General features: G+C 38.6%; 1 protein-coding gene across 1 annotated transcript in view; it reads left to right on the plus strand.

Moving 5' to 3' along the window:
* The window catches only part of LOC139452428 (cilia- and flagella-associated protein 46-like), a 100,840-nt gene extending 74,405 nt beyond the window's left edge, over positions 1–26,435 (plus strand). Inside the window, exons 59-70 of the mRNA XM_071233901.1 lie at positions 701–724; positions 3,747–3,940; positions 6,648–6,769; positions 7,500–7,717; positions 8,341–8,444; positions 8,802–8,862; positions 9,708–9,743; positions 13,213–13,315; positions 17,918–18,030; positions 18,542–18,623; positions 24,369–24,505; positions 25,271–26,435. Of these exons, the coding sequence (XP_071090002.1) occupies positions 701–724; positions 3,747–3,940; positions 6,648–6,769; positions 7,500–7,717; positions 8,341–8,444; positions 8,802–8,862; positions 9,708–9,743; positions 13,213–13,315; positions 17,918–18,030; positions 18,542–18,623; positions 24,369–24,505; positions 25,271–25,665 (1,589 nt within the window). The 3' untranslated portion in view covers positions 25,666–26,435. The remainder of the gene's footprint in view (positions 1–700; positions 725–3,746; positions 3,941–6,647; positions 6,770–7,499; positions 7,718–8,340; positions 8,445–8,801; positions 8,863–9,707; positions 9,744–13,212; positions 13,316–17,917; positions 18,031–18,541; positions 18,624–24,368; positions 24,506–25,270) is intronic.
* Positions 26,436–26,923: the final 488 nt, after the last annotated feature.

The raw sequence follows: 26,923 nt of genomic DNA on the forward strand, positions 1-26,923 counted from the left end.
TCCCGAGCAAGGGAGTTAACTGACTAGAAAAGTCCAGTTTCCACCTTTGCCAAACTAGGCTTCAATTATGGATTTATATCTTGGCTGGAGTATCAAGTCTATATATGCATAGTCCAATCAAAATCAAGTAACAAAATCAGCATCCGGTTTGTAAACTGCAGTGCAGATTTCAGTCGACTGCAGGACATGCAAAGCATGTGTACCATCAACTTAGCATCAACAGATATTTTTTCTTTCATGTTTTTAATCAAGGTGCTCATGTGATTTGATGCACTTCACGAAGTAAGACCAGTTTTATTACAATATAAACCTTGATTATTGATCGGATCACCTTTACTGGTGCCACAATTTTATTTGAAACAAAGGCATGTGATATCAGAGGTGGAATCTGATTGGTCAATAGGAAGGACATAGAAGGGCATTAACTCGTTATAGCCACTGGTGGCACTACAATCGAACCCAGGAATTCTGGTCTATTTTGGCGAGGTGGATACTGGACTTTTATAATCAGTTAACTCCCTTGCCTCAGGAAGATGACCAAAGTGATAAACTTTTCAGACCTGCACCCTCCCACGTTGAGCTGCATGAAGTTGAACAAATGAAATACTGTTCAAAGCAGCGTTAAACCAAACTCACTCACTCACTCACCCACATAATGTTTGCAATGTTTGATGTGTGATGCACTACCACCTCTCTTCAGCTGCCCGGGCTGCTGCTGCTGCAGGTATATAGATGTAGTAGATACATAACGTGCATGACCAATAACATATAGACCTTGTTTGGAAGAGATGCTATCAACCATCAGACAGTCTATTTCAATATTTGTGTTTTATAGTGTCTTAATTGCAGTAACACATGTTCTCTTTGTTCAAAGGTTCAAATTGCAGTACTTTCAACAAATTAATTTTAACATCTGAGATTTTTAGCTTAGAAATATCAAATATGTCTTTCAGTAAGTGAACATTATGAACAGCTGGAGGGCTAATTTAAAAACAATATTTAATAAATATCATTTGCAAAAAGTAGTTTTATGATGTTTTACTGTTATTTGATATTGTAAATGACTGTTTAGTGTTGACAGCAGTTCTTTGATTTTCTCCTTCTCAGCCTGTTTCCATGTACTGGAACATGTATCAAAGATCTTTTGTCAGGACAAAATTAATATATGGCTGCACTACCAGAATTCATCAATACATATACGGCTGCATGTACTATTGATTTTGTCTGTTCTATTTTAGGACAACATGATGACAGTGATGTGATAAATGGTATTCATTGACATATAAGTGCACGCACAAAGGAAATCAGCAACATGCACAGATGTGTGCATGCATCATGCACATCACTATAGGAACATTCATGCAGTTAGTTATATGATTTATATAAGCAGCCACAGTTCCCATTACTAGATAATGTTCACATTGCATGGAGGCAGATATAGCACTATTCTAATACACTGTAGTTATTGATGGTAGAAACATTTTTTATCTCACCTTGGCTTTATGCTGACGAGAGCTCACGTCTTGGCTAATTTGTTTCTTATCCATCTTGAGTGTCAGCTGTTGCCTATAAACATCTTCTCCAATGGAAGTGCTGGATCGATGAAGCTAAATCTTGGCATGCACGGTCCTGACAATGTTGAGCATCACTGAATTTATTCTGTAACTTAGCCATTCAAGCCCTGATGTGGTCTTTTAAGCTTAATAAACTGCAGTGAGACAGGCTGGATCTTAGGACTGTATTATATTTTGCCGCCCCCGGCCTCCCATCCCCCTTCAAATAACTAGATTGTGTGTCATTATTTCATGACACCCCCAAACTCCCAACCACCCCTTAATCTCGCGACTTCCACCCACCCCCTCCCCTCTCCTATAATAAATGGCCAGTCCCTAAAATCTACCTGAATTGATGACAAGTGACAAGTATGGATCCCCATGTTAGAATTTGTTATAGCCAACCTATGCTTGTCCTATGGGCAGCTAACAGATCAGGTGGTCAGGCTTAGTGACTTGGTTGATTCCATGTCATAGAACCTCACAGTAATGTACATGGTGGCAAGAACGGCCCAGTTTTCTTAGGCACCGCAAATCACCATGAAGTGTTGCACCCCTAAGGCAAGCACAATCCTCCGGTCATAGTTTAGAATCTGTGATTAAGATCTTTGCTCAGCATCATACCCATTACTGAAGGGGGCATGGGTGGCCCAGTCGTCTAAGGCGCCGCGATTCGCTGTGCAGAGTTTCGTCCCTTGGGCACACCAGAAACCTATGATTGTGGGTTCGAATTCCGGTTTGCCCCAATTATGTTTCTAGGTTTGTCAACACCATACCCGTGCTCGTGGGTTTCACCGAAGTGTTAAACGTCTGAGACCTGCATCACTTCGGGCTTTCCTCCCACATTAAGCTTACACACAGTGATATAACTGGAATAATGTTAAAAGCAGTGTTAAACCCGACTTATTCATTCACTGTCATTACTGAAACACTTTTGAAACGGGTGTCAAACTGAACTCACTCAAAAGAAAAGTAAGATAGGTGAGCTACAGTACCCAGGTGCTATTGGTTTCTTTTGATGATGTTTTTTTGTAGTTTTTTCATGTAATGGTTTTGTTTTGTAGTTACTTTCATCATCATTGTAGATAGTTAAACCTATACAAACAATGCTACTCTTGTGTAACAAGAATGTACATATTGTTCATCGACCAGCCACTCCCTGTTCATTAACTAACCTTAATATCCATCATTTCACATTTATCAGTTGGTTGTTTCTCATTATCAGTTAGGTTTTCCAAAAGGCAACATATAACAAGGATTTATGATGCTTATATTTCGTGTCAGTTTGTCAAAGCTATCAATAAATGAATGTCTTTCACTTCGTATTTCAGAGAAACATCAATAGTGATAAGTTTGGCATTGTGTAACGATGGTAATCAGCATTAGTAAAGTATATTGAGTTTCTGTTTCTCTCAGCTGTTTCTATCTTTACTCCTCTGTAACAACTATCTTATGGATATTTCATTCTTCTTTCACGTGGAAGTCTATATTGAAAACTAATGTATACACTTAGGGACTGGCTGTTTGATATTCTGGGGTGGCGGGAGAGGGGATGTGGCCTTGGATTTTGTATTTAGACTAGATATTTTGACAGTTGCAAACCAGATATTTTAAAATTATAACTATGAGCCTAAATGTTTTTGTTGAATAAAACATTGTGCAACAATGTATTCTTTATCGGAGATTTTCTTTTTTTCAACATTCTGAAGATTAATTACCGTATTCGATGTAATAAGTGCCCCGCTCTAATAAGCGCCCACGGCGATATTTTTAAATATATTGGCTAGTGAACAATCCCAATTAGCACCCCTTCCGATTGATCAATGTACACAAGACTTTTTTATTCATGTATAATACGTGTGTTATATGCATTCTTAATTATGGGAAATTAGATTCTGGAAAAATATATCTGTCGTATATAAACATTTCAGACTGTCAGCATAAACCACGAAATTTACGATCTTTCAACCCTGTTGTTTTTCACCAAAGTAGTATTCTAATAAGAGCCCCCTATTTCTAATTTTGAGAGCGCCCTGGGCGCTTATTATGTCGAATACGGTATGTTTTTTCAAGTATTTTCTGGGACAATTTAATTTTTTTTCAATAAAATTCCAGGCCTCCCCCTCCCCAGATTATCTACTGGTTGGTCCCTTAGCAAGAATGTGTAGCAATAATTTCTTCACCTCCCCTCAGCACAAAGTCGCGCCCGTGTGTTTGGTGTCGACACTAGCCCACATCAACTGGAGGAACTGATCAGCAAGTTCCGTCTACACAAGCAGAACTTCCAGCAGATGCTGCTGAAACAGGAGTACCAGCGCACACAGGCGGCGCTCCGCTCTCGCATGTTGGAGAACCTGGAGGATGGGATGAAGCAGCAGGATGCACGGGTAAGGGAGATAACTCTTCATGGTCTAGTGACTGGCTGTCTGCAAAACAGTCTCAGAATATAATGTGAATGATCATCAGCATTGTTCGGAGTTAAGGAGGATTCTTTGAGGATGTTTGAACCTTGAGATCCTTTATTTCGTAAATGTTAACAGTGGTCTTACATAAGAAGGACCCCTTACATTCAAGCTTAGTCATAACTACTGTTTAAAGGGGCACTGATCTAAAGCAATTCCCCGGGACTGGTTGTTGCCTTTCTTATTGTTTTTTCCCAGCGAGTACACGGATGTATAGCAGAAATCTAGACTAGTTCGCGACCTCTGCTGCGCCATTCGTAAGCGCATTAGTCACTTTTATGGGTAGTAATAAGGGCTTATGGTCACATTGATCAACAAAATGAAATACAGTTTTCGAGATAATAAGGAAATGTAGGTATATTTAAGCGGGTAGCATCGGTAGCATCAATTTTAGTCAATCTGGACAGATTTTTTTTTTTATAAATTGCCTGAGAGAATCACATTTTACAAATTGACGGTAATATATACACGCTTACAAAGGAAAAGACTTGTGAAAACAGCGTCTATCGCGCATTGAAGAATTTCCCAACCAAGAAGTAGAGGAACAAGAACGAATCGGTTCAATGCTACAGCAAATGAAGGAAAACAAAATGCAAATACCATAATTACAACCTGCCAAATTTATGCGTATAAATTTTAGGCAGGTTCCTTGTTCGAGGAATGTATCTGTGAATATCCACACAAAGGAACAATATCCCACTTGTCTGCAGCTGTACAAAGAAACTTATTCGATGTCACGTGTCTCTGTAACAATCAAATATTTTAAAAGATATGTATATCGTTTCGGGATATTAGAACCCGTGTTCGTTTCTCAACTGATCACTTAAATTGTTTCAGGTGTTTCACATAGGTGTCAAGTCTCAAGGGTCGGCTGAGAAAGCCCATGTGACAACTATTTTCATAACGTCCACGGTTCCTAAAAAATCCATTGAGTGATAGACAACAATGAGCAATCAATCAACGTATTATCTGTTAACTCTTTGATCAAAGTATGTTGTTTTTACATCGGCACTTCACGCCATGATATGAGTGTATTCCCTTTGTTTTAGTAAACCTAGACATGTAAACACTCACTTTTGACATATCCACTGTGCAAGATAACAGTGATTAATCAATCAACATATTTTCTGTTAATCCTTTGATGACTAGAAACGATCCGTTGATTTACCAAAAAAGTAAATCAACTGATCATTCACCTCTTGCTGGGCTGCCACGTGCATATTACATAACACACATTTCACCTCACTTGAAACCTGGATTTAGATTGAATAATTACCCCAGACACAATAAATGCCAAATGGGAACCTTTGTCAGGTAATCTAAGTGGTGCTACCACTAATTGTACCTGTAATAAATTCATTAACTGAGCATCAAGTGAATGGCGACAAATACACAAGTGTAGGGTTATACCAGAAAATGTGGATGACAACAAGGGAGTAGTAATCGTATTATCGACGCAATCTGAAATCTGAAAATGCTTTCACTGCATGGATACTTTTTTTTATTATTAAACTATAACCATCTGGGGTATTTCCAAATGATGACATCCGATGAGCTCCACCATTCTTTTTGTCTGTTTGTTTTGGCTGAAGAAATTAAATAACATGCGCCCTTTGTCGAAATCTTTATAGATCACAGTTAACCAATCAGTGTTCAAAAATGCGTAAAAAAACAAATATTGCCTCCAGCCTCCAAGTTTATTTAGCTGTCCTTACAGACGGTAGCCCAGTCTCTGGTCACGCTCAGTTGCATTGCGTATCATCCGGGTACTCGCGGGGAAAAAACAATAACAAAGGTAACAACCAGTCCGGGGATTGGCGTTAGATCAGTGCCCCTTTTATGTTCGTGGACAGTCAGTGTATGTTTTTTTTAATTAATCGTCGTAATCGTTTTTTTCCAAACAGTCGGTCAAAGATGATGATAAGTTGCTAATTTTCTGTATTTTCCAGAAATTTTATATCTAAGAACCTGTTTATAGAATCTGATTTCATAAATGGAAATAATCCACTGGTTGCAAATGATGATGAATGCCTTTATTTGTAATTATTTACACATCAACAGATTCGATTCATCATTTAGAATTCCCCCACCAGAGATTATGGACACTTACCTTCAACTGTCTTTACATCTGATCAATCATTGATTATCATCGATCTTCATGATATCACTTTTCATCATTGTTTGCAGTTATATTTATTTATTGTTTTTTTTTTTACCCCATGTTTTCAACTCCTACAGATATTGTTGCGATACTCGGTCAACAACTGTGTCATATGGTTCAAACCTTGTGTATTCCATAATATTTTAGCAGGGAGTAAAATATTTTTGGCAGTAAATCTTGCAAAGTTTGCTTAAAACATTTAATAAGACGTTCATGTCAGTATAACTATTGACAGATATTAAATGTTTTGATGCTGAATTTCAGTGTAAGGCTGATCAGTGATGATTTTAAAGATGGACAATGGACCATTGACATACTGAAGGTGCTCTCTAGTTGCACTTTTTTTTACTATCATGGTTCAATCTTAGAGTATGACCTTGCTACATAAATCTTCTAGAATAAGTTGAAATTATGTATGAATAATAACATATAAGGACAATGGTGGTGATGATGATGTACAATATGTTGCAGCCCCAGTCAGAGGGAGAGGCTGAGATGGAACAGGAGAGACTCCAGGACGAGTTCCGTGATCTGGTGGCTGCCATGGATGAGTACTTGAAACCCATCATGGCCCCCATCGACACTGCACTCAGGTCAGATATAGGCTTGCGGCAGCTGTGCAGGTTCTCACTTTAGGAGACATAAGAACAAGAGACATACTTGGCTCTCTATTTGTGTGATTTCATTGTGCACATTTTTCCAGAGCAAATATTGGCACACGTATACAGAACAATTATATTCCTTAAATTATGGAGTTTCTAGTAGAATAGGTCTTCAGCAACCCATGCTTGCCGTAAAAGGTGACAATGCTTGTCATAAGAGGCTAATGATTGGATCGGGTGGTCTGGCAAGCTAACTTGGTTGATGCATGTCATCATATCCCAATCTCTTGGATCAATGCTCATGATGTCAATCACTGGATTGTCTGGTCCAGACTTGATTATTTGCATACCGCTGTCATATAGCTGGAAAACATTAAACAACAACCAATCAATCAATCAGTTTTACATAGATAAGGTGGGTGGGTGAGTGAATATTATTTTATGCCGCAGTTCTGGAAGCTAAATTCTAGCTGTATCTCAGTCGGCTGTAAGTTATCAAGTCCGGTCCATGATGAATCAGTGGATGATAAAATAATTTGAAATAAAAGATCCATTGTCAGGGCATGATGACACATTGAGCAAAGACAACATGCATTGTATACTGGAGACTTCTCTCACAAAATTCCTACAGGCCGGGATACAAGATGCAGTTTTCTGGTGATCAGTTAGGAAGAGATGAAATGTTCTGATCAATGCTTTAGTATATGTATCCCAATTGCAGGTCCCCACAAACTCCACAGAGTGGGGTCTATCTGTCCAAAGAGCCCAAGGTGGAGGTACCACCCAGCCAGGAGTGTGTCATTATCCTGGCCGATCCCGACCTCCTTGAGATGCCGCTGGAAGCTCTGGACTGTCTGAAGGCCGATGACATCTACAGTCTGTCTAGAGACTTCTCTCTGCAAGTGTTCTATCACAGATTCCATCAAGAGCAGCCAATAGGTAGGTGGAGAGGTTCTGTTTCATTGAGCTGCCTATGTTTGTCTACCTGATTTGAGCCTTGTTGACAGAAGTCATCGTTAGAACATTAGAACATTAGTTGCAGCCAATAGGTAAGTGGAGAGGTCCTGTCTTGTGGAACGGCCCACATTTGTCTGCCTGGTTTGAAGCTGGTTGACAGAAGTCAACATTAGAATGTTTGTTGCCGCCAATAGGTAGGTGGAGAGGATTTGTCTTGTAAATTGCCCACGTTTGTCAGCCTTGTTTGAAGCTTGGTGACAGAGGTCAGCATAATGTTTGTTGCAGCCAATAGGTAAGTGGAGAGGTTCTGTCTTTTAATTTGCCCACGTTTGTCTGCCTGGTTTGAAGCTGGTTGACAGAAGTCAACATAAGAATGTTTGTTGCAGCCAATAGGTAAGTGGAGAGGATTTGTCTTGTGAACTGCCTATGTTTGTCTGCCTTGTTTGAAGCTGGGTGACAGAGGTCAGCATAATGTTTGGTGCTGCCAATAGGTAAGTGGAGAGGTTCTGTCTTGTAAACTGCCCACGTTTGTCAGCCTTGTTTGAGGCTGGTGGACTTAAGTCCACATAAGAATGTTTGTCAGCTTTCTATGCTCATCATTTCAGTTGAGGAATCAGCAGCAGACAAGAAGAAGAAGAAAGTGGACGTTTCCCCCGTTGTGTCTCGAATCCCCGGAGCCAGGGAGGCCAAACAGAAACAAGCAAAAATTGTAAGTTGCATCATTTATAGAAAGATGCTCAAAATATTCGATCTCAAATCTGAATCTCAAATACAACACTTGAAACATAATTTTACATCATAAGTGGATTGTCACAATACTGCTTTCCTATTGTAACTTATTTTCTGTCTCAGATTAAAGCAAGAGATTGAAATTATGTGAATTGATCACTGTAAAGCATTCATGATATTTAGGTTAACTTAACTTTAAAATAAATTTTGATTTAAAGCAAGAGATTGAAGTTATTTGAATTGATCACTTTAAAGCATTCATTATATTTAGGTTAACTTAACTTTAAAATAAATTTTGATTTCTGAGTTGAACCAGATACTGTCCATCTTCTCACAGATCCCTCTGGACAGGAAACTGGAGGCATGGCAGCAGCCAGTGGACACCATGAACTTCAAGTGTATCCTTCACAATATACTGCCTGTAGTACAACACACACACTTCAAGTCAAGTTGATGTTAAAGCAGTTATATGACCATTTGTAGAGCCCATTGACCAAAGTTGAGGGAGGAGAAGTAAAAAAAAATCTTTGTCCTCATACAACAGTTTTTATCATTTCTGACCGTCTCCGTGGTCTAGTGGTAGAGCGTCAGCCCAGATAGTGGAAGGTCCGGGGTTCGATACCCGACTGCGTCATACCAAAAGAAAAATCGGCATCAGTCTGGACTAGTACAAGCAGCCACGCACGCATGCACGCACGCACGCACGCACGCACGCACGTATGCACATCGCTATATAAGTGCAATAATCTTGGACGTGACGTTAAACCCAATTTCACCTCACCTTATCTTACCTTTATCATTTCTTGTAGGCTTGTGAACGTTAGGCTTTGTTATGTGTTGTTTTTGTTAAACTGTAAGTAATTTGTATGAAATAATTATTTACCAGTGATGTTATCCATTTCTCATGATGCTTATATAAACTGTTGACTTATACAGGGGTGAGAATCTTCCACGGATCCGCCAATTTCCGCCAATTTTAGTGACCACAAATTTGATGAAATCTGATGGCGCTAAGGGGGGCCTCCCATAAACACCCCCAAATTATGGATCATGCACCGTTGAAAATAAGTTTCGGCTGAAAAGGAAAATATCCATTTTCATATCCGCTTGTAAGATTCTGCTGCAAATGAATAAATACATGAAAAGGAAACCATTTCTGGTTCAGTTGAACATCAAAATCATGAAGACAAATGTTTTTATAACATCGTGAAAATGTATAATGTTAGCCTTGACCTACATTCAGTCATTGTAGACCCTCAGGTGGACTGTCCAGAGACAGGTAGGTCATGTCAGCAGTTTTTTTATCAGGCTCTGACGGGCACTCAAATATGGGTCGGGTTTAGGTAGACTTGAGGTTCTCATCAAAAACTTGACTACCTGACCAGAGGAAGTCTCTTATATCTTTATCAAGTGCTGCATAGTTGTGATGCAGTATCTGGACCCATCTTGACTTAAATGAGGACAACACAACGATTGAAAATCAAGTACTCATGTTCAGATCATGTTTAGAGACTTGGGTACTCTAGTCCAATGTTTTCTTTCTACCTGTCAGTTCCCTAGTCTTAAATCAATCTCATGAAATCAGTTGTCCCGAAATCCCCATGAAATTGGGTCAGGTAGTAGATTCAGGAAATCAAGCAGTTGCAGAGACAGCAGTGTGGCCCAGTGGTCTTAAGTATTGGAGCTCACTGTGCAGAGATGTGTCCCTTAGCTGCCTGATTCGATATGTAGTTCGTCTAAGTCCCTGAACCCCTGGGATTAAAGCTATCCAGCACTCTCTTGCTTGTCGTAATGGATGACTAATTGGAAGCAGATGGTCCAGCTCAGTGACAGTTGATTGTGTCGTCAGCGTTAGAAATTGGCACTAGTCCTGTAGTCCTTGCCAAACTGCCAAATAGTTAAGGTATCATAAGAACTAGTAGAAACTTGCCATTTATAAGTGTTTTGCTATATGTTATCATTATAAGGATGGGTGGACTAAAAATGTTAGTTTCTATCGCTGGTCGTCGTACTCAGATCATGTCTGACCCTGATTACGATGTTTGGCTGTCTGCACTACATTGTGCTTGTTTGGGTCATGAGAGTGGAAAGTGTCCATGGCCTGCATCTCTTTGGGTCATTGCTATGTGGCTCCCATGTTGCTGATGTGATGTTAAATGGTCTCACACACTTACTTTGGAGGATTTGAGATCACCTCTATGGTGTAGTGGATAGTGCGTCTGCCTGGAGAGTGGAAGGTCAGTTGGTTAATCCCCCTTGGATGCATCATACCAAGACGTTAAAAAGATGGTTCAGTGTTTTTACCCTGCTTGGTGCTCTGAATTAATGGGCTAAAACAAGGACTGGTCAGCTTGGAGTCTGTATACTGTGTCTGAGTAGGATATTCATGTTAACCTGTGGCATGGTATCTCAGTGGGTTGGCACTATGAAAGCTGAATAAGTCTGGACTAGTTCAAGCACCCACACACATGCATGCATGCACTTACTTGTAACTGTATGAGTGAAATAATCCTGTGATCTTATACCCCATTTCACCTTCACCTAGAAGGGTTTGAAAAAAAAAAGTCAGCTAGTCCGAGACTAATTAAATACATGGATGACTTACAAACAATTCCTTGTGGGGCTGAAAAAAATAAAAGAATTGGTTCTCAGGCAATGACCTTTGAAATTATAGTGCCGGCAGCTGGGTGGGCGGTGGTATTTTTTTTATATTATTTTTTTTTTGCTAGTTAAAATGAGTATGTAACCAAATAAAGATTTGTGTACCATTGACATGGGAAACAGCTTCCCTACACAAACAAGCATACAAACTTATATTGCCACCATGACCATAACACGAGATGCACAGTAAAGCAGTGTGCATGTAAAAGGAAACAACTGTGTGCTATATTGGATCACATTGTTTTTAAGTATTAGGTTTTTTTCATTTTTTTCGAAAATGGAAATAAAAACGAAAAGTGCGGCACACTTTATGATGATACTTTTACCATTAGATGGCAACACTGTAGCAGATCATTTTTGCCCACAAGTGAAAATAATGATAATTTTTGCCCTTCTTTGGGCCTATTAAGCTGATATGCCATATGACTACAGTGCAAAGTGGTACTTCATTACACATATATCACTCACTGTAAATATAGCCTAGATGCACAGGGATCATCCATTGTACTTACGTCTATATCTGTCTATGTAACTATAGATCCTTCATGAAAATATTTTCCAATTTCATTGCATGAACAGACATTGTTGATGGACAAGGTGAATGGCTTGAGATGATTATATTGATTTTCAAATGGTGTTTCTCAAATACACTTATGAACAAGACATTAGTGAGTTGATGACTTAGTTGATGGTGATTCAGGACAGCAGGACAAAGATGGTCGCAGAGTCATAACAACAGCCCATTGTCTCATGAAATGTCAGCTCAAATGGCAGGCATATGCCACTAATAGACATAGGTTTTTGGACTACCTTCCTGTGATATTTTATGTGAGAGGATTTAACGATCACTGCTGATGTTCCTTTTATGGTTCATTTTGTTTCTATGACATCATCTGGTTTCTCTGTCATTACTGTGGGCTTCTTTTGAAAACCTCCAGTGCAGTCATTATGAGGCCAGTTAAGTTTTTTACGTCATTATTAACATTTAGAAATTATTTTATGTTGTATGTTTTATTACAATATGCACATTTCTTGAATGAAGATTTTTTATGAAGATACATGATTTCATCCCTAACTGTTTTAAGTACCATATTCATAATGGTTATGCTCATAATTTCTAAATGCTTCACGGTAATTAATTATGTTATTGGACACTGTTAGTTTCAGTGCTTTTCAAAATCAATTCTTGTTACATGATTATAAGACCAGTGAAGATACGGGTTAGAATAGCTCTTCAGAAACCCATGCTTGCAGTTGATAGCAACTATGCTTGTTGTAAGAGGCGATCGGGTGGTCAGGCTCGCTGACTTGGTTGATGCATGTCATCATTCCGGTATCGATGCCCATGATGTCATCTAATGGATTGTCTGGTCCAGACTCGATTTTTTACGGACCAATGTCATATAGCTGGAATATTGCTGAGTGCGGCATTTAACAACACACAACATAAATATGAAAATAATGGAGAACTCGGACAATAGAATGACGTCATAGATGTGTTTGAATGCCTTCATAATGCTGGAAATAGCAGAACATTCACATATAAGATGACACTTCGTTAGTGCGGACCCTGTCAGTCCAGAACCCCCTCCTTCTGAATCTTGTTGGGAGCATCAATATATAGCCACGGACACATACCGGTAATGCTCAGGCTGAGTTTCAAATCTGGAAGTTTATGAATCCATATGATTTCACAAGGAAGTGTACTGTATAGATTAATGAGGTTTCACTGAGTAAAAGTTCATTGTTGTGTTCATTTTTGTCTTGCATTAACCCGTGTAGATTCCGGGGTAGAATAGGTCTTCATCAACCTGTGCTTGCTGTAAAAGGTGACTATGCTTGTTGTAAAAGGCAACTAACGGGATCGGATGGTCAGGCTCGCTGACTTGGTTGATGCATGTCATCAATTCCAATTGTGGGGATCGATGCTCATGATATCAATCACTGGATTGTCTGGTCCAGACTCAATTATTTACAGACCGCCATCATATAGCTGGAATATTGCTGAGTGCGGCGTTAAACAACAAACCAACCAACCAACCAACCAATGACTTGTATTAAAGTAATATGGATGATTACTTTGACAGAGGAGCATAAGCCGGTGGAACAGTTCAGCAAAGTAGTGGAGGAACACGAACAGCAGTTTACACCTCGATGGCTTGGACTCACCGGAGAGGAACACACTCCCAGGTAGAAGTTTTGCCATAAGGCTCATGTCTCGGCCTAATTAAATTTCATTGTCCAGCAACCACAGCTCATTATAGCCCATAAGTTGACTTTCAAAGCTATTATAATTTTTCCAATGGGTGAGTTTGAGCTAGCATGGCGGGTACACTGAAACGGGGTACAATAGGTCTTCGGCAACCGAGGCTTGCCGTAAAAGGCGACTATGCTTGTCATAAAAGGCGACTAACGGGATTGGGTGGTCAGGTTCACTGACTTGGTTGATGCATGTCATCGATCCCAATTGCGTGGATCGATGTACATAATGTAAATCACTGGATTGTCTGGTCCAGACTCGATTATTTACAGACCGCCGTCATATAGCTGGAATATTGCTGAGTGGGGCGTTAAACAAAAAACAGACAAACAAACAAATGCTACACTGAAAGCTTTTGGCACAGATTGGGTATGTATATCTCTCTTCACACAGTAAGTGACTCAAGGGCTCTTGTTATCATCCATACTTTTAAACTTGAAGATTTAGAGGTCCTTGGATTTTAATACCTTGCCATTTATGATGTTTCAAGCATCAGTTTCTATAAAGATACCCTAATTGTTTTGGAAAGAAAATGTTGATGTCAAGGTGTCCTTCCTCTCAGTGGCCATAGGTTTTTTTTAGATTATAATGAAGTATTCAGTTGCTTAACCTGCATGCATAGATAAAGCAAAGTGTGAAAGAAGGAAGCCTTTGAAAAGCACCCTAGGAAATTGTCTCTGCATTGTGGGTTCTAAACTAAATACAGTCAAATAAGTCTCAAGGAACATCGGATCCCCTTGATAAGACACTCTCTGGCAATTTCTCAATATTTATCAAAATGTCGAAGAAATAAGACCTCATCAGCATCAAAAGCTTCAGTAAAAACGTTTTAGATAAATATTCATTCTCATTTCCACTAACTGATTGAAAGTGACAAGCAGGAGAGTTGAGAAATTAAGACTCCTGCCTTACTGACTTCACATAGCCACAAATAGCTGCAAATATTTTGACTGAATCTCCTGGTTATAGCTGGCAGTGTCCCACAAAATACATGTCCCCATCTCCCAACACTCCAGCTATCTGGAATGAAGTGGAGATAACCAATTTCACCAAAGGCTCTACTCTGCGCAAACTTACAATAAATTCATGATCAATAAACTTGTTTTTGTTCCAACAGAAAAATAAAAAAGCATCATGCCTTTCGCAATTTTCCGGGTGCATAACCAGATGCAAATATGGCTGTGATAAAACTTATAAGATTTTTAAAGATTCGTAGATTTGGTTCCATGTGCTTCTGTTGCCTGACGAGTAAAGCTGACTCCCCATGCTGATAAGTCAGTGTCCCATGTGTCAAAATCAGTTGGTTCCATTGTCATTGATTGTGTGCCAGTCCACGTCCAAGTTTTATCTAACAGTTTGCAATTACCCTCTCATATAGGTTTCATCAGGCTATGAATTATTCATACAGTGTGTGTTGAATGAACATGCACAAGCTGTGCTGATGCCGGAATGAAGTCCGAGACCATTGATCAGCCTTGGTACCTTTGGGTTTCATGTGAAACAGAATTATTGATGTTCGTACTCAAAGATATTGTTTGTCGGCAGGGATTTATCTCGGATTCTAAACCAAGTTCCTTTGGAAGGCAAATTGGGAAATAAACCATGATATTGTTGAAAAAAAGTCAGTGTGCTTATTTTTCGAAAATACTGAGGAATTGGGAACTTTGTATTTCAAATTTGGAATTTTTACTGTCATTTACTGCAAACTTGAGGCCGAATATTGGCCTCTGAGCAGGTCCAGGTAAATCCCAGGAAGGCGTAAGATGTGTCTGATTTCCAAAGGCTGAACAACACTCACATGTCGCAGGGTCACAATTTGCTGTAAAGAGTTGTTGCCTTTAATTGTATCAGGATCCACTAATTGTGGATCACTCACTCAAGGGATAGATACCACCTTTTCTATGTCATTTTGTGTTATCAGTTATTCAGCCCAGGTCACCAAAAAAGATATGTGTATAATATGACCTTTTCTGTGTGCATGCAGTTTGTGATGTTAACATATTAATCTTGAGGAATAATCACAGTGACTTGATAATGGCACTTAATGCTTCATTTGACGTTTTTTCATATTTGTTGTAATGTACCATAATGATGATAGCAGATGTCAGGATTCATTTTCCTATTGTTTTATTTCTTAGCTTCTTGTAGGGATTCTGGTGGGGGGGTAGAAAGGGAAAGTAGGACCTCAGTAGGTCTTGCTTGTCAGCTGGTTACAATGTGTGTGGCAGTATAGGGGATGGTGGGAGTTTGTCATGGTGTTATACATATATATGATATATATGAAAGAATGCCAATTTCATACTGATATATATTAACATGTGCACACACACAGCTAAAATCTCCCTACTGAAGATAAGAGTCCATAAGTATAAGTTTTACTCCTTCCATTAAGATTGTTGGTCCACCATTGCATGACACCTACATTAGTTCTGAACGCCAGACAGGATAACAACATTAGACATGTGACAGAGTTACTGTAACTGATCATGAATGGATAGCCACCATGGTCTAGCATCTGCCCAGAAAGCAGAAGGGGTTTGGGGTTTGATCCCGGACCGTGTCATACAAAAAGATGTAAAAGATGATACTTGTTGTTACCCTGTCTGGCGCCCGGTTATACGGGGCTAAAACAAGGACTGGTCAGCTCGGAGTCAGTATACTGTGTCTGGGTTAATTATGTTAAATTGCGGCATGGTATCTCAGTGAGCTAGTATTATAAAATCAGCATTAGTGCGGACTAGTACAAGCAGCCACACACACGTACACAATCACATGCACCTGCGCGCATGCACATCGCTTTATAAGTACAATAATCTTGACCGCGATGTTAAACCCATTTCACCTCACCTTTAACTGAATGAAGTGTCAGATAATAATCACAGTGGGTTTCTTCCGGACAAACAGCCATCAACACAGGAAACTTACTGATGTCCTCAGATTTAGAATTAGAGACATGCTGATCTCATTTCTTCCTAAATCTCTTTGGTTTCGCAAACGTTAGAGAATAGAAAAGTGTTAAATATGTCAGAAGACATTTACCTGTTACTTTGTAATAATTCCCTATGGAAAAGATCCCCGAGCCCAGTTGAGCAAAGTGATGGTAGAGCTGCAAATGTCAAGTGTCTGTGTTAAACTATAGGTGTTTTGATGGGTTGGTCCTTTGATTACATTGTGTCACTGGACCCTGGTACATCTAATCATCTTCACAGGATCTATCTTCGATACTTCAGATCAATCGATATCTGCTGAGACTGTCTACAGCTTATTCATTTTGCATGGATGTGGATTTATCTGGAGATCGAAATATTAAATTACTGCAGCTTTTATTGCCTGAATCATTGAAGTAGTTATAAATGTTCTTACTTCTCACTACAGCTCTGATTCGTTATTAAACATATGAATCTGTAAAGATGATAGCCAAAGCTTAGATAGATATGCCCAAGGCTTATTGAGAATTCTTCATTTCTATGTATGCATTTTACATGCTATGACTGATAACATGGACAGCCTTTTGTGAAGAAAGGAGCTTATTCTTTGCTGATCATCAGCTTATAATGAAAGGGGAAAAGGAAGTAATTATGTTTGAAGGACGCAAATGAAATTTGATTTTTATTATTTTGAACAAAACTTCGGCATTATTGAACTTTTGTTTAAATGAATGTTTAAGTTCTCCGTTCTCCTGTATACAAACATTATATTCATGAAGAACACATAATATACATGATATACATGATACAAGTATATCAATCAGGTATGAATGATATGCACGAAAGTAATGCGGTATACCAATAAAACGGATGCTAACATATTCATCAAGTAAACAAGAGAGACAAAGAATATAACATGGAATTACAGTACAGTAAACTATGGTTATAACAAAGGGACCACTCATTTTAGTTCATTATAATTATAGCTCATTATAAGCATATATTCAGGAAATGGATGGGACCAAGAAACTGTTCCTTGTAAACATGTTCGTTATGGACGTAGTTTACTGTATACCAATAAAACAAATGATATGACATGGTATTTACAGTATACCATAAAACAAAGGTTATCACATACTCCAGCATACCAGCAGAACAAAGGATATACATGGTGTTTACAGTATAGCAATAAAACAAAGGTTATCACATATACTCCAGCATACCAGTAAAACAAAGGATATAACAGGGTATTTACAGTACAGCAATAAAACAAAGGTTATCACATATACTCCAGCATACCAGCAGAACAAAGGAAATAACATGGTATTTACTGTATAGCAATAAAACAAAGGTTACACATATACTCCAGCATACCAGTAAAACAAAGGATATAACGGTATTTTCAGTATACCAATAAATAAAAGGTTATCTCATACACTCGAGCATACAAATATGACACAATGCATGAAACAAGATAATCCAGTATACCAGTAAGGCTCAAGAGTATTGCAAAATATCCTGGTTACATAATATCACACAATGTATGAAGTCTCAGAGCCTGACTGAATTTTGTGATTATTGGAAATTTCTGATTGGTGATTTCAGTGTTGGAGAATGGGAGATCTACATGACGGAGAGCAGTGCCTTTGTGTTCTATGGCATGGAGAGACTGATGTCCTACCTGCCCCCAGCAAAACTCTCAGCCCTCAACATACCAGGTGAGATAGAGCACAGCTTCACAGAAGAGACAACCTTGAAGATCCAGGGTAGAATAGGTTAACAATCCATTCTTGCCGTAAGAGGCGACTATGCTTGTTGTAACGGGATCGGGTCGTCAGGCTTACTGATTTGGTTGAAGCATGTTATCGTATTCCAATTGCATAGATCAATGTTCATGATGTCAATCACTGGATTGTCTGGTCCAGACTCGATTATTTACTGGCGACGGTCATATAGCTGGAATATTGCTGGGTGCGGCGTTAAACAACAAACAAACAAACAAACAAATGCAGAAGAGACACTTGCATTGCAAGATTTCTTTATCACTCAGGTCTCTTGTCAGCTGGGTCTCAGATAACATGCAGTTCACACAAAAACAGTGCATATTATGTATCGCAATGTGTATCAAATCCAACTTGAGTGCCACAGTAGATGTTTATAGGTGAGGTAGGCACATGACCCTCTAGTATTTCAGCTGTTTGACCATTGTGTTTAATGCCTTGTTTCTAGACTGTCTGCTGGTGTATCTCCTGGACATGGCCCAGACCAGCAAGAGCTTCCTCAGGCAGTCCAAAGTTGATGTGCTCAAGAGGTAATACATCTTCTTCTAAAGCTTTGACAGCCAAGTTGATTACAATGATGTAGGCATGCATGGACTTTCTTTGGGCATCTGCAAAATAACATGTTACCAAAAAGGTGGTGTGTACACGTTTACACGAAAGATATGCAGTCCAACAATGGAAACATGATCATCAGGCTGTCATGTAAAGGAATACACTGTCATGAATTAAAATGATGTCGAGGCAATACAGGTGAAGTTTCACAGAGCCATTGTAAAGGGACAGTGTATGTTTCATTATGTTAATGTTATTATTTATTTTTCTATGTTTCATTGATTATGTTAATGTTATTATTTATTTTTCTATGTTTCATTGATATTTGCTTGAATGAAAATTCTCAGATATGTTTACCAGTTAGATATCCGCCAATTCTGTGAATGTAAGTTTACGTGCAGAAAAAAACATGACTCCAATGATTAATTTTACTCAAAATACCATTTTTTTCTTTTAATGTGTTTTAATGGTTAATGAAGTTTTGGCTAAGGTTTTGAGACAATGACATTGACAGTTTGTTGGTTTTCGGTATGTTGTACTGTTATCTTACAGTATGATTTTACCTGAGATAGAAATCTTTAGAAATACCATCATTATTACATTATTCCATATGGTAAAACTTGGGATTCTGTCAATATAAATAAGTTGTTTGTTAATACATAAAATTCAGTAGATGTTGACAGCCCCAACCAAAGTCGGGTATCAGTTGACTTCTCTTGCACAGCAATAGTTGTGACACGTAGTCTCAGGGTGAAATCACGGCGGGGGACACCAGAAATGGGCTTCACACATTGTACCCATGTTGGTGCATCATGAGTTTTTATGCGACAAGACGATATGCTTGCTTAAATAAATACTTACTACTGGTTAAATTACATCCCCAGTGCTCTTGTCAGTCAAATATCACAAATGTACATGTTGTAATTAGCTTTCCAAGTTCTACTAAAATAGCGGCTACAGCTAACTAGCTTGCTTTTCCTTTTGAACATTCGCTGAAATATTTATAGTCCAGAAAATTTTCACGTAATTTGACATAAATAAACATTGCAATATGTATCATAACGTGACCTATATATCATGATACATGTCGTATTGTGACCTTGCAGTCACTGATGCTTGAGCTGCATGTACATCAAGAGTTACACATGGGCTGTGGGTTCGTGGGCCATGAGTAGAAAATGAACAGTAATTTACATGAGCTGATCACTATTCTCAAGTATTTGGCTGTGCTCTAAGATAGATAAAGGACTCTGACACTACTTTATTCCAACGAAAAGAACAGTTGCGAGAACATTTCTCTTTTAACTGTACCTTTGGATCTAAATAAAGTACTGTCAGTTGTCCTCAATCTATTAGTTCAAAGAAAGTTAGATATCTGTATATTTATTCAGCTTATTGATCTTCTGACTGAAAATTTGACAACTGTGCAATAAAAAAACCCAAATAATTAATGATTTCTTTTATCTTTCTGTCAATAGAATAACTTCAAAGTAGGTCAATAACGGAAATCTTTTCTTAGTTAATATTGATTTCAAGCAGTTTATTGTGTAATTATTTCTAAGACCAGGGCATCACTTTAATTACTCTTGATTTCTAGCCAATGCCCTATCAAGTATAAATTTAAAATGTTTTATCTTTACAGATTCTCAAACTTAAAGGTCATATTCAGTCAAGTTTATAGTCAAGAATGAAATCATTCTTTCTACTTTCTTGTGTGATAAAAACAAATGACATTAATTGACATAATAACTACTTAAATTAGCAATAAATTATTTTTAATCTCAACAGATGTAGAAGAAATTGTTTTACAGGGTGATTGTTGAGTGAGGATCGAGGGGGTATAAAAGGGCCCTGTCTTCCATGAATCTTTGAGTTTTGGGTGATTGTTCTCTAGGGAGAGTGCTTAAAATGGCCCTGACCTGCTTAAAACTTACAACTCAGGGCAGAGTTGGCAGTGATTGTTCAGTATGGAGAGTGCGTAAAGTGGCCCTGACCTGCATAAAACTTACAACTCAGGGCAGAGTTGGCAGTGATTGTTCAGTAGGGAGAGTGCGTAAAATGGCCCTGACCTGCTTAAAGCTTACAACTCAGGGCAGAGTTGGCAGTGATTGTTCAATAATGAGAGTACATAAAATGACAGTGACTGCCATGAAACTTACAACAAAGGACAAAAAATGGTGTGTTTGTTCTGTAGGGAGAATGCATAAAAAGTCTTCTGACAGCCATGAAATTTAATATATATTATTTAGGTCCCTGATTAAAACATGTTGATATAAGTCCTGTGTCCATCCTAGCCATGAATGTATGTAATCATCTGTCAGGAAGATGCCGGCTATCATCCAACAATGTTGCATGAGCATCATACCACTAGGATGAAAGAAAAACAATTCTGGTCATGATGTGTCTGAGTAAGATTGCAGTGAAGAATTTTTGCATCATGGCGCTATATGCCCACGGATGTTGACACACACATTTTGAGTGTGAAATCGATGGAAATGTATCATGTCTTCATCCTTGACCGCTTCCTTGGTCACATCTCCATCAGCAACTTCCATTATATACTAAGCCAGTCAAAGGACCAGGCAAAGATGATGGGGATGTCTTCAATTGAGCTAATTATTGACCCAAACATCCTACAAGCTTTTACAGTCTCCAACTACTGTAATTATTTCAAATGGACTTGGCAGCAGTACTGATTGGTTTCAGTCGCTGGCTATACTTAGGAAGCCTACGACTACATCCGTCTTCGGCTGGTGCAGGATAGAGCTTTTATCTGTTGGTAACACACTGCTGTTTCCCAGTGTTTTGTAGCAGGAGTAGGTGTGTTTTACGGCACTTTATTGCAACGTTCAGTATATTAAAAAATGAGCATTTAGTTATTGTGAGAGTGTGATGGGTATATTTGAGAAAAAATAAAACCTGAAAGTGGCACTTTCATATGAATAAACTTCAGCATGCAGTTAAAGTTGTACATTTACTCTACATATTTATCAGACTTTTACAATGGTCTGTTTAGTGAAACTGATTTAAAACATTTTGATTGATGAAAAAGTAAACTTGTTGACTTTGAGTGCAATACAAGCTGTCAAGTTCTGAATACATTTCTGCCTGATGTTTTACAAGGGGCTGTTAATTGACCATAATCGTTGATCTACAGGGCTCTGTGTTGCCCAACACCTATGTTAAGTATTACTTACAGGTTGGACAAGTTGGTTCACTTCTAGTACTTGACCCTGATTTGGTGACCTATGCATTCATTAAAAGAATATATATTTAAATAATACTCTCGTTTTTTCGACTCAACCCCCATCTATGGCTGTCTTTAAAATGTGAACTGCTTCTAAAGTGATTATTAATGTTATATGTTTTATTATCCCCCGCCCAACGAAGTTGGCGGGGGATATAGAAACGGGCTCCGTCCGTCCGTCACGTTTTATTTCCGGAGCATAACTCATAAACCGTTCAATATTTTTTCATGAAACTTTACAGGTCTGTCAGGTACATGCGGAACTGTTGCCTTTTGCTATTGAGAAATTTTAGAATTTTTCATTTTTTACGTTCCCATGGCAACAAGATGGACTTAGGTTCTGTGAGGGTAGGGTTCGTTTCCGGAGCATAACTCATAAACCGTTCAATATTTTTTCATCAAACTTTGCAGGTCTGTCAGGTACATGCTGAACTAGTGCCTTTTGCTGTTGAGAAATTTTAGAAATTTTTTTTTTTACGTTTCCATGGCAACAAGATGGACTTAGGTTCTGTGAGGGTAGGGTTCGTTTCCGGAGCATAACTCATAAACCGTTCAATATTTTTTCATCAAACTTTGCAGGTCTGTCAGGTACATGTTGAACTAGTGCCTTTTGCTGTTGAGAAATTTTAGAAAATTTTATTTTTTACGTTTCCATGGCAACAAGATGGACTTAGGTTCCAAACTCATCTTTTTTTTCCCAATTTCCATGACAAGTTCCACCTTGGTTAAAAAAGGTTAGGGTTTGTTTAGATTCAATCATGTCATAAATTCTGCAACAGGGGTGGGGGATATAGCCACGTTAGTGGCAAACTCGTGTTAATAATGCATTAAGTGTATTTCCTAGAAATTGGACAAAAACTGTCTGTCGATATATTATGAAATAAGTCGATCAAGTTTTTGACTGTTAAATATCTCATAAATGATGGGCTTTATCAACATTAAGAAGTTCTTTGTCATATCATCTGTGAACAGTTCAATTAAAAGGAAGCAAATGAAGTACATGCAGGCAATAAGTATCAGGTTATCAGCATCATCGCCATAAACATCCTACACCTGCATCTCTTCGAGCTTTCTGTCCTCGTTAAGCGGAAATGCCATGACAACCCAACTAAACCACTCAAATTTGAATCAATTGTCTCTATTAGTCAAGGAAGGGTATAGCACTTGACCGTCATGGTTTAAATGATACTTGAAGTGGCATAAAAGTATTTGACAAACCTTAAGATAAATCTTAACAATGTGACATGTGAAGGTTTGAAACATCCGTGTTCTTGCAGGTCAACCTATTGATTTGCTTAACACAAATTTGCATGTTAACATTTGTCCTCCTCAATAAATATTGTTTGGCATCAATTATGCCCCGTGGAGATTCCAGGTTAGAATAGGTCCCCAGCTATCTTAGCTTGTATGCAGTGACTAAATGGATCAGGTGGTCAGCATGGTGACTTGGTTGATAGCATGTCACCATACCTCAACAGCAAGGATCATCCTAATGACATCAATCAATGGGTTGTCTGGTCCACTCTCAGTTATTTACAGACTGCTTTCATATAGCTGGAATATTGCTGAGTGGGTGTAAAACAACAAACACACATTAACTATTCAGCACATCTCTGAACCATCAAAAGAATGTTTGATGGTAACATCAGTTTCTATAGAAATGCAAGTGCTTGTTCTTCTAATCAATGATGAACCCAAACATGTGTCTGTGTTGTACAAACCTGCTTTATTACTTGCCCGTGAAGAGATCACCCGTTTAATAAACATACAGCTGTATTACACATTGTGTAATACCAAAACGCGTGCTTATGTACTCTCGGAACACGTTTCAGGAACAAATATTGAAAGCTCTCAACATCCCTTGGCTTATTCAACGACATTGCGTGTGGAGTTGATAGATCACTCTGAGGAGCTTATGCACACTCGATGACCCCAGCAACCTTGTTGCTAGGCTGAGGTCACATGGCATTGTTTCGCAAATGGATCTTGCAACAAAATTCCACAAATTTCGTCATCGGGTATTGTGACGTTATTGTAAACTTTGAGGTGCAAGGCCCGTTCCACAAGGCGATCGTATTGTAGCGCAACGATAGTCGTTAGTCTAAGTTAAAGTATGTGAGTTGCGATAGTCTTAGCCCTACGATAATTTTGTGAATTCTTAAGGTGGACCGTTGTATGGTATTAAATTCATACGTTTCAACTTTTGACGTGTTTGAAGTATTATTCTGTTAAAATCAATTGGACTATGCCGTGGATCGTGTAGGTGTCAGCCTATTCATACTCAACAGTATAATTAAAAACCCCGTTATAAATGGCAAGTAATAAATAAAATACTAAACTCGCTCCCGTGTAAAACCAATTTTATGAAACTCGTGAAAAGTTGTCGCTCGTCAGATACCACAACTATTCACTTGTTTCATAAAATTGGTATTACACGGGAACTCGTTTAGTATTCTATATGTATCCTGTGTTTCAGTCATAACAACCTGGCCCTGGAGAAGCCGGTGGAGACTGCTATGCTGGTGACAATGTCTGGAGTCAAGTGTCTCATGGCCAACCAGTGGCACTGCACACTGGCAGAAAACTCCAACAAACTTCACATCTCTATGAAAGGTAGGAGCATGACAATTGTATTTCTCCACATTAAACATTTGACCGTTTAAGCACTCTTTTATTTATCTTATTGGGTTTCTTACATTTGTTTCAACTAATTTGATTATCGTCAAAACAGTTATCACTTTGCTTTTCAAAAACTATGAAGGAATCAAATAAAGATTGAAGAAAGGAATTATTCAGGATTTGTGGTCTTTATAGACCTCATCCTATCCATTCTTGTTCCACAAACCAAACTCACGGATTTGTGTTATTGTAGTTATAAATACTTGTTATCCCCCGCCCCAACGAAGTTGGCGGGGGATATAGAAATGGGTTCTGTCCGTGTGTGCATGTGTGTGTGTGCGTGCATGTGAGCGTCCCGAAATATTTCCCTACAAAACTTTGCATGTCTATCAGACTCATGCTGAACTGGTGCCTTTTGCTATTTAGGAATTTTATAAATTTTTATTTTTTAAGTTTCCATGGTAACAAGTTGGACTTAGGTTCTATAAGGGTGCTGTTCGTTTCCGGAGCGTAACTCAAAAACCATTTGATACTTTCTTACAAAACTTTGCATGTCTATATATAAAGCACATACTGAACTGGTGCCAATTGATATTAAGGAGTTTTATAAATGTTTATTATAGAATTTCCACTGCAGCAATTTTACATGGCCTAAGAGAAATGTTTGGTCAGTTACCTGGTTTGGGACCATAACGTATTAAAATGGCGGGGGATATAGATGACTTCGTCGACTATACACTTGTTGAAACCATGTTCCAGATCTCCTGGAGAAGGGCAGAAGCACTGGGGAGACTGTGAGGCTCTTGTTCTCACCACTGAAGAGGCAGCAGCAGGAGGCAGCAGCAGCAGCACAGCTGGAAGCAGAGAGTGTTGCAGCAGAGAGTCAGAAGGTAGAGGGAGGGGCACGGAGAGAATCGGTTGCCCAGAAGGGTGATGCTCACCGTGGGAAAGACACTGAGAGCATCAAGGGAGGGAAGAAAGCTTCTCCTCGAACAGAGAGTCGCCCCGGGTCGAAAGAGGAAATAACTGAAGGGGTAGATGATCCAGACAAGGACAAGGAGGAACCGAAGGAGGAGGAAGAGCTTGTCGTACAAAGGGACTGGTTCAATATGGTTTGTTATGGCCTTCCTAACCTTATTGTATCTCAGGTGTAAGCCAGTATAGTGTGTGATCTGATGCTGTTTTGACTTCATGTTGTGACTCTATGTCATGTTTGTAATGAAGAGGGTTCGCAAGACTGTCAAAGGAGGCTCATCTGAGAACTGAGGTTTGTGTTATATGTGGAATTTTGTATTACAAAAGCAAAAGAATGTGGTTGAATTTGTAATTCTGAAATGTTATCATAGAAAGCTCAGGGGTGGTCGGGTAGCCTAGTGGTTAAAGCGTTCGCTCCTCACGCTGAAGACCCGGGTTCGATTCCCGACAAAAAAATGGCGTAAAACCAAACTCACTCACTCACCCAGAAAGCTCATTTAATAACGGTCTCTATATATTACTACAATCTACTGAAAATGATGCTAAGAGCCATGTTTGGGCTATTAGACTCTCATGTTGGCACAGGCTGGATGAACTTCTTGCATTTCTACAAACTGAAAACAGCTGCCATGCTAACCGCTGCTTGGTTTAATTTGATAGTTTTGCAAAAAATGCTTAATGTGATGTTGGAATTGATATGATTTATATGTTGTTTTGAAGTTTGTGTCGTCACTGAAGTGAAATATTAAAACACATTATTTTGTCTGAGGATAGGAACGAATGTGTGAAATATTTATTGATTATCTATTTTTTATGTTTGAATTTTCACTACGATTGTGTTATGTACTGGCAAGTTCTCAAAATGAAATGATACATTCCGTCCTTATATCCTGTACTTGTATTGATTTCAAGTTTCTTATTATTGTTATAATAAATATGTTTATTATAAAATGACTGTGATATAATTTTTCATATCAAATAATAAACTTATTTCGATTATTAGAAATGCTTTGTTGGTGTATTTTCACTCACTTGACAGAAAGTCTCCTGTAGAAATCACTAGACCAATGAAGATGAAACTTGTTCCCACCAAAGAAATGTTCAAGAAGTGTCAATCTGATTTTCAATGTGGCTTCCATGGCCTCCAACTTTGGCTGTTGTGGATGGTGATGCAAGAATATCTTTCAATCCTTGTTTTCCGAATGTGTTGCAAAAAATGTGCACTGATATTTGTGTGGAAGGTTCAAGCCCCAAGGTCAAAGGTCAAGGACATGCTGTAAAAAAATCACATACAAATGTATAAGGTAACACGCTCTCATTAAAGGTACCTGTATTATGTCATTTTGTGTTGTTATAAACATGACCGTCTCCATGGTCTTATGGTAGAGCATCGGCCCAGAGAGGGGAAGGTCCTGGGTTTGATCCCCGGCTACATCA

This window comes from Haliotis cracherodii, unplaced genomic scaffold, assembly GCF_022045235.1.
Source record: "Haliotis cracherodii isolate W230 unplaced genomic scaffold, xgHalCrac1.p SCAF_9, whole genome shotgun sequence".
NCBI lineage: Eukaryota > Metazoa > Mollusca > Gastropoda > Lepetellida > Haliotidae > Haliotis > Haliotis cracherodii.